This window comes from Pundamilia nyererei, unplaced genomic scaffold, assembly GCF_000239375.1.
Source record: "Pundamilia nyererei isolate P.nyererei 1_Seehausen unplaced genomic scaffold, PunNye1.0 scaffold00194, whole genome shotgun sequence".
Taxonomy (NCBI): Eukaryota; Metazoa; Chordata; class Actinopteri; order Cichliformes; family Cichlidae; genus Pundamilia; species Pundamilia nyererei.
In genome coordinates this window covers 1,105,316-1,114,515 of record NW_005187595.1, presented here as the reverse complement: position 1 = coordinate 1,114,515, position 9,200 = coordinate 1,105,316, and the positions used below count along the sequence as shown (strand labels likewise).

Genomic DNA, 9,200 nt, shown 5'->3' with positions numbered 1-9,200 from the left:
TATATAATTTCTTTTTTTTTTTTTAAGATTGTTGGTGTCTTCACTACCAAGTTGAAACAAATGTGACTCTAACTTACTCTAACGTAGTAAAGATTTACAACACTGACAGCAAAGATGTAAATATTTGTTTGTAGCAATGGGAGAATAAATAACTTCTCAAAATGATGAGCAAACATCAGGAACTGAAAAACAATTTCAAGAAAGACATAAAAGCAGCTCCTCAATTGACCACTTCAATCAGCCTTCAAAGTGGGTCAGTTCCCAAAGAAATATCTTTGGAGCATAAAACAGTGTTGGTCTCTAGAGCTAATTTGCCCCTTCTTGGTGACAATGATAAGTTACCAATTTCTGATATTTTGATTCTGATAACTCATTTGTGTCTTTACTAATTTTTTTTTCAAGCCCTGTTTTTGATGAAGATAGAATCCCATTTTATACCACAGATAGTATAAAAGTACAGATGTACCTTACTAACCAAGCTAACTAGCCAGCATTAGTTGGTGACAGTTGGTGATGTCACAGTGGCATCTTTAACTTAGTCTTTGGAGTTCAAGTTGAACTAATTAGAAATTAAGAATGTGGGTTTTTGTATTTGTATTTGTTTTTTGTTTTTTTTTTTAGTTCCCATTGGGCATAAAAAATGTGATTCTTTTAGCTGACATTATTAATCCATTGTGTTTTGCAGACAGGGAAAATAATAGGAATACAAGGAAGCATAAATTGCTTATTAACAATAAATGCATAGCCTGAAAGATACTTAGCTGCCAGGAAGGAAACCATTCACAGCTTAGTTCTGCCAATGTTAATAGCTGTGTCTGCCAATTTTGATTACAAAAAAGGATATTACAGTTTATATTTTTTATATATATAATTACAGTTAAGTTGGAGATTTCTGATGTTTCAGCTGTTTTTATTATAACAAAACATGAAACACACTAACAGTTACCAGAAAACACCCTCTAAAGGTCAATATTCAGCTTCTTTTCACACTTAGGCGACATGGCAGATGCCTTCTCCGAGGTCATTGACACTACCTTCTCTGCTGTTAACACCTTTCCCACAATAATGACTGAGTGAGTTGCCAATGTAATGTGGCATGTGGGTGGTTGCCCATTTCCCCCTTATGATAAATTACCTCCACACCAAAGGGAGCCAGGGAAACTCTGGCTTGTGCTGTATTGACAGAGGCCTTGGCTTGAAGCTGGTGCTCTGGCTGGCAAAACAAAAGCTGTAAAGGAAGAAAAACAAAAGTGGAGCTGATGTGTCAAGGTTGGGTCACATGACTGTTCTTGACATCCATAGCTAATACAATCTCACGCATCAACAACAGTCAAAAAACTATCATCCATTATAGCTTAAATATGCCATCCCCTCATGGGCATTTTCATGTTTGATTTTTCAAAGATTTTTTTTTCAATTTTTAAAAAAAGTTTTCAGCGATGTTGTAAAGGTGGGAATTCAATGCACTGCACCCTTGTCACCTCTTCATGTCAAGTTTCAAAGCTAGGTTTTGCCCACACAAGAGAGTCCCCATTCATGCTGCTGATATAAGGGTGGTTCTGTTTTTGTCAGGAACACTCTTAAATACTATGTTAGCAGTGTGATTGATTGTGCCATGTTTGACCAGAAAATTGAGCTTGGGATATGTTGAATAGATTGCAGTGGCTTCGTTGTAAAAATTGATTTTTCCCAGGAAATGAAGCCCTTGTTTCCTTGAAACATTCCTTGAACCACAAGTTTCCTTGTTTTCCAACTATGTGGGACTTGAGCAGAATAACAAGTGATTGTGCCGATTGTCTGGAGTTAGCAGGCAGAAGAAAAGACCCTCTTTCTTGGTCTAATCCCTGAGACTAAGAAAGAAGGCAGACATTAAGGGGGCCTGGATGAGGGAACTGTGACAAGTCCTAAGCTGAAAGGCTGCCCAGTTGATAACAACGTCCCCTCTCATACTCAGCTGTACAGACACACTCTTACCATATGTATTTCCCAGTCTTGGCCAAGTTGGGATGTGGAGCAAACACAGGCTTTTACTGTGATGTGATTCAGATTGCAGTTAAAGCTGTGATGCAAAGTGTCTTTGTTTTTACTTTTAGATAACCTGACAAGTTTTGTTTTATTTTTTGAAATCAGACAGCTTCATGTATACTGATCATTTAATGATTTTATGATATCACCTGATGACACAGTGATTAAGCCAAGATCATCGCTGTCATTAATAGAAAATTTAATTCTAGTTACAGGATCAATTCACAATATAAACATAGTATCACGTGTAAAAATTCAGCTGCAATGCATCTTTCCCATACTTGGATCTAGTTTATACATATGGATCAAGAGTTATTTGCATATGAAAGTAGAGTACTGTGAAAAACTCTTGACACACAACTTTGCAAAAACAATCTTAAATAGTATCTTTAGGCAGATTGTTGCTAGTATTTTGCAAAACAAAAAAACAATTTCTTTCAATTTCTTTTGTTGAATCTGTGAAAAATGCCAAAGATAACACAGTTTGAAGGGCAGAAAATAGTATTTTTGGTGACTACCAAGGTGATTCCCAAAGAGCTATTAGCTGAAAACTGGTTATGTCTGCATGGTGTATGGTGTGCAGTGTGTCCTTAAGAAATCTGAGGAAATTGGACAAGTGGAGGACAAAAGAAGTGTCATGCCTGAAAGACTATACAGCAGATGAACAGTATCTGAATGTTGTCTCCTTAAAAATAAAAAACAAATCACACAGAACCTGAGACATCTGAAACGATCTCAGTGGAAGGTTAGCTCAAGTCACGGTCTTGAGGAAAACTGGGAGTAAAAGCTGAGGTATGCCAAATTACACAATAACTAGACTGAAAATTAGTGACAACAGGTCTGATGGAGTTAAGAGTTCAAGTTTGAAATTTTTGCTTCAAATCATTATCAATATGTACAGAGGGGGACAGCAGAGAGGTAAAATAGTGCATTTCTACAGCCATCTGTAAAAGTCCCAGGCACAATCATAGTTTGGGGACACATTTCAGCCAGTAGTGTTAGTGATCTTGTCAAACTTGATGGAAGTATGAAAACAGAAGAGTACTGTCAGATTGAGATTGACCATGCAATACCATCTGGAAAGCATCTGGTTGGAAAAAGCTTCATTTTTCAGCACGACAAACACAGTGCCAATGCCGTAAAAAGGTATCTTCATAGAAAAACACACAGTGGAACACTCAGTCATGGATTGGCCTCTCCAGAGCCCAGACCTCAACATTATTGAAGTACTGTGTCATCATGTTGACAAGAGAACAGAACAAAAGGCAGAAACATCCAAAGAAGAGCTTTGAATGTCCTTTAAGAAGTCTGGAAACCTATTCCTGAAAACTACTTAAAGAAATTACTACAAAGCTTCCTAAGAGAGTTCAGGATATATTTAAGAATAAAGGTCATCATACAAAATACTGACTTTCAAGGTGATTAGAATGGTTTCTGGTTTCCCTTTGTAGCACATTCAGTGCGCATGCGCCAACCAGCGTGCAGCCTGTTACAGTCGCTCCTGCTCAAATAATTTCCCCCAGGGATCAATAAAGTATTCTGATTCTGATAGTCCACTTGAAGTCCAAGTTCTTTTGACCAGCTGTTTTTGAAATGGCGTCGGCTGCATGAAGGTTAAAATCTTGTGTAGAGAACAAGCAAGAGATTTAATTTGATTAAACGCAATCTAGAAACTCTTCTCATGGTAATTTAGTTTTTTATTAGCTATTGTAAATTTATCTGCTTTTGTCTCCTGGCACGCAGGAGAGGGAGTCTTCTATCGGGTATGAGCTATCCAGACATCCTGGCAATACTGGAAGCATAGAAAAGCTAGTTACTTTCCCCAGCACTATGCCAGCACACTATTCAGTGGGTTTTCAAATTGGGCCAGTTGTAGTTTACAAAGAATGAAACAAACATGAGTGACATTCCTTTTACAAATCAGAACGACCTTCTGCTAAGTTTGTCTGTGTTTCAGTCCTGCTAAGGATCTAATATTGCTTGTTAACATCCACCTTGTAATTGTAATCTTGTCTGTCATTTTTGTAGGCATGGTCGCTGCATGTGATTTGTCGGATTTAGCTACACATAAGATGCTAGGGGACCTGGCTGTACTCAGCTTGCACTGTTATGAGAGCAGAACTGTTGTTAATGAAACCATGAAATCCACCAAAGAAATAGTCTCCATGCAAGTCTTGTTTTTACATTACTTTTCCTAAATATATCTGTGAAAAAATAGTAACAACCACAGTTAAAACATCAGTTTATGCATTAATTAAAAGTATTAATCTAATTTATAAGGACTGGGAAGGATATTAACAGCATAATCACCCAAACCAACAAGAACCATCATGTTTTGATTCAAATCTTGCTGAGTGCTGGAAACAAATTACAAAATAACCTCTTTTGGTGAATAACCAAAACAAACTATAGCAGGTTACCATGTGTTTCCAAAGATGCTCTGACTAACAAAATTAATTTTATGGCTTTTAATGTAATTTGCCTTAATATTTCCTACCATGTCATTTTTTTTAAGCAATTCACCTCAGGACATCTGTACTTCCTCTCTGAGTTAGAGGAAAAGCTGAAAATCCTGCACTGTGCACCAGCCGGTCTCTAAAACTATTGCTGACAAAAGTCTCTGAAATGCCCAGTTCCAGAGAAACCCACTGTGAACCCATTGAGGTACTGTAATGTCTGCGGTTGAAGACAGACCATGAAAAAGCCACAAATAGGCCCCGGTAGTTCCTGCTCAAACAGTGGGTGTAATTCGCACTCTGCCTGCCTCGATCTCAGCTGGGAAGAAGGACCAAGGCCGGGGCCTCTTCCAGTAAAATGTTGCTGGTCTATTTGGGGCAGTGTTTGCATGATTTTTGTTGTGGTTGGGTGGTGATATGTGGACCGCAAGGTCTGCCGCTGGCTGAACTACAACTAAAGATAAGAGTGTGAAATCTTTAATCATGGAAAGAAAATGTTTTCAGTGGCATCTTTTAATCTGAGGCACCAGAGGAAATATGGGGCTGGCACCACATCCGGTCCAGCACACAAACACAGTTACCACTTGAATCATGGGGGCAGAACTGATAGCTCCCAAGATATCAGAGGGAGGACAAAGGAACAAACTTTAGTCTCATGTTATCTTAAAAGGAACACAGCTTCCTAATGTGGAGAAGGTGACACCTACTGGTTGCCACACTGAAACAACAAACAGCTTTAACAAGCATTCATTTCCATCTGCACTAATGATTTTACACTAACTCACAGCACAGTTAACCTGTCGCTGATGCTCTAATTGTCTTTTAGCCTCCATGTGTCGATTTTGCAGTGGTGCTATAGACTTTCCTCTCTAAATAACTCGCATTACTGCCACATGTAGATTTAGGTGTGGCAGGCAATTATGTCTGTGGAATTCATGCAGTGTTTCATTATTTTGTGTATGTGATCTTTTTAGATATGAGGGGGCGTTTTGGGGATTTTGTGAGTGCACAGACGTGTAAGGGCTTGCTGTGTTTCTTTTTGCATTCCTGAGTGGGATTTATATCAAGTTAATACACCCTGTCGCCGATGATATTGTGACATTTTTACATTTAGAAATACTCTGAGGGCTTCTTTTTATAGACTAACCTCAAACTCCGATCTTGATTAATAAAACTGGATGATCAATCAAACAGTTATGTATAGCTACAGCTTAAGAGCCACTTTGGATTTAAAATCACAAGACTGAGTTTATAAACAGTCCAGTTACTGACAATGCCATATAGACTGGGATTTTTTTGGTCAGCTTGTGTAACTCCTTTCAATGTCTCAACCGGTATTTTTGATGGATTGACATGAATGTTGCTCATGTCCTAGTTGCTACACCCATCTTTCATATCATGCTCCTTTTTCAGTGGTCTTAAATGCACATACTAAAAACTACGTTTCCATAAAGCTATGTTTTATGAAAATGGCTATAGACTGGTCCATTAGCTTTTCTTAACCCATATAATTATCATAGCATATGTATGCATGTCTGTTCAAGACTTCTCCTAGACACATTACACAGTCTGGATGGAACTTTTTACCAGGATTATAAAAATCTATTTAGCTTCTGGGAATTATGTTTATAATTCTCAAATCCTAATAGATCATCAGCTGATGTCAAAATGAGCAAATGTTACGTATACGTGTACCTTGTTGTCATTACCTGTACGTGTACATGTATGTGTTTTTATATACATTTTGCGAACTTTTTTTAGGCCAGTGAAATGTTTCGCTATTCAATACCTGTAAATAAGCATTTGTCAAACAGTGACACTAATAGTGCCTGTCACTGACTACTTTGTCTTAGACAATATGAAACTTGCAAAGAAGAACAATAAGTACATGTTTTTATTATTCATTTGCTTGGTGAGGGCGATCGTGGCTCAAGAGTTGGGAGTTCGCCTTGTAACCGGAAGGTTGCCGGTTCGAGCCCCGGCTTGGACGGTCTCGGTCGTTGTGTCCTTGGACAAGACACTTCACCCGTTGCCTACTAGTGGTGGTCAGAGGGCCCGGTGGCGCCAGTGTCCGACAGCCTCGCCTCTGTCAGTGCGCCCCAGGGTGGTTGTGGCTACAATGTCGCTACAGTGTGTGAATGGGTGGATGACTGAACGTGTAAAGCGCTTTGGGGTCCTTAGGGACTAGTAAAGCACTACACAAATACAGGCCGTTTACCATTTTGGTGTTGTGAGTTTTTGCATTCTCACTTCATACAGAGATATAATGAAGATAAAAATGATAACATGATAAACTGACATACACACCTGTGTTTTCATGCATGATCTAAATGAACAAGTGCTGCAGGTCTGGAAAAAAATACCAATAGGGTGGGTTTTGGCCTTAGTGTGGTTGGTTTCTTGATAGTGGTTTAAAATCGATGGAAAACTTAACGAGTGACTAATGGACCAATGTCCCAGAAACCTGATGTTGCCCTCATCAACCTGAAAAAGTCTCTTTACTAATGAAATCTAAACAACATCCTACCAGGAAAAGGCGGTTACAGTCTGAACAGGACATGCAAGGCTGTCAAGGAAGGATTGTGTGATAGATTTTGAAGTGGAAAATTAAACACTGGAAATTTTCCGGTGTTCTTGGGACAAAGGTGCAGGCATGGCAAATAACTTTGTGTGTCTGTCTCTTTCTATCCAGACTGATTTGGAGTCTGCCCTCACCGCTGCTTTGATGAAGGTCCAGTGAAGCTCTGAGCCTGACCTAGCTGCTCAGCACCGTGCCCTTCAATTCAGTATTCAGAGGAAGGAGGAAGGGAACAGAGCTGAGCCAACACTGGGCTGAGCTGGGAGGGTACTGCTAGTGTGGACACCAATTTACTACAAAGTAAACAGAACTAAAACCACATTATTTAATGCTAGTTATTATACTTACGGTAGAGCACTGGAGATGTTTGTTGATGAAACCCTTTTATATAAAAGATAGCAAGGCTGAGAGATGCAGAAGTAGATGTGGCAAAATGGAGCTCCAGTGGTGAGATTAAACAGTGCTTCCTCTCTTAAGAAGTCGTTGTAGTGTCTGTACATATGTGTGTTTGTATGTGTGTTTTAGTTATTCTCTGATGTCAGAAAATGGTGTGATGAGTTATATATTTTTTCAACTTTCAGTAGCTATATGATTGCATGAAGTGTCATGTAAATTTACAGTTGTGGTCAGAAGTTTACAAACACTCATCTAGGGTATGAATGTCATGGTTATTTGAGGATTATAATGATTTCTTTGAACTTTACTTTTTCCAGGGTGGAATGATTGTGCAATATAAATCTTTAATTACGTTAAAAAACAAGACTTGAGTGAACAAGTTTGATCTGATTTTGGATTTTCTTTAATCCACACAGGGTCCAAATTACACATAAAGCTTGAAACACCACACTAACATTTGGTTAAGTGTCCTTTAGCAAGTTGCACTTTAGCCAGATGTACTTGGTAGTCATCAAGAAGCAAAAACCGCTCTTGTTGCCAACATTTGTAGACTTCATTTAAGTTGGTTGGTTAGCTGACACAGACCTGGCTTTAAAGTGTTGTTCACAAATTTTCAGTATGGCTGAGGTTTAAGAAGACCATTCCAACAGCTTCTTGTCAGCCCGTTTATACCTTCCAAAACCAGTTTTGATGTGTGTTTCATTGTCCTGTTGGAACACTCAGTTGTGTTGTCAGTCAACTAAATGTTGATTTGAGGTGAAGTTGCAGAATTTGGAGGTAGTGATTCTCATTCATTATTACATTTACTCTGTGGAATGCCCCCAGTACCACTGGCTGCAAAACAGTCTCCATGCCTTGTGTCATTGTGGCTAGACAGCTCAATCTTTGTCTCATCTGACCATGAAACTCTTCTCCAGAAGGCATTTGTTCCATGCGGGCTGCTACAAATTTTAGTCGAGCTTGAAGGTGTCAGTTTTGGAGCAGAGTTGGCATCTTAGTCCATGGTAATGTAAAACTGGCCTCACTGTGGACAGTGTTGCTGGTGTTCCAGTAGTTTCCAGCTCATGGCACGCTTGAGCCTTGATGTTCCTGAACATCCTAAGCAAATTCCTCAAATCTGATGGTGACACTTTTGGTCTTTTTCCAGATCTTGGCAAAGTGGTGATGCATCTGAATACCTTGTACTTACTTGTTTGAACAGTCTGCAGTTGTTTAAAAACGGCTTCAAGAGACCTTCCCAACTTGTAGATATCTACAATTCTCCTACTTAGAACTTCTCAATTTTTACAATATTGGTAAATCCAATGAGTGCTGAAAAAACAAATCCTTTTTTTGCTAGCAATTGAAATTACCAGTTGTAGTCAATTATGATGACTAGTGAGACGTTAACAGGCTTTGCTCTTGTCAAGTTAAAGACAATGTAAAACCTTTAGCGCCACTTATTCAAAGATTTAAATAAGGAAATGTATGTATATGAGTCTGTATGCATGTTTGAGCCTGTGTGGATTAGAGAAAATCCAAAATAAGTTCAAACTTATGGAATCCTGTACAATCATTCTACCCTGGAAAAAGAACAGTTCAAAGAAATCATTGGAAGCCCAAAATTACTATGACATTCATGTCCATGATGAGTGTTTGTAAACATCTGACCATGACTGTAACTACACTTTTTCTATCATGTTTGGAATTGACTACTTTACATTTCAAATATAGAAAATAATAACATGTTGAGATATATATATATA

At 38.6% G+C, this 9,200-nt stretch overlaps 1 protein-coding gene across 3 annotated transcripts in view; it reads left to right on the top strand.

Annotated features, from left to right (window-relative positions):
* The window catches only part of LOC102193041 (OX-2 membrane glycoprotein-like), an 18,416-nt gene extending 9,334 nt beyond the window's left edge, over nt 1-9,082 (top strand). For 2 of the 3 annotated variants that reach the window (XM_005747343.2, XM_013914406.1), the window contains exon 8: nt 7,174-9,079. In XM_005747343.2, the coding sequence (XP_005747400.1) occupies nt 7,174-7,178 (5 nt within the window). In that variant the 3' untranslated portion in view covers nt 7,179-9,079. Of the gene's footprint in view, nt 1-7,173 lie in introns of all 3 variants that reach the window. The other variant, XM_005747344.1, reaches the window with a different exon arrangement.
* The last annotated feature ends 118 nt before the right edge of the window (nt 9,083-9,200 follow it).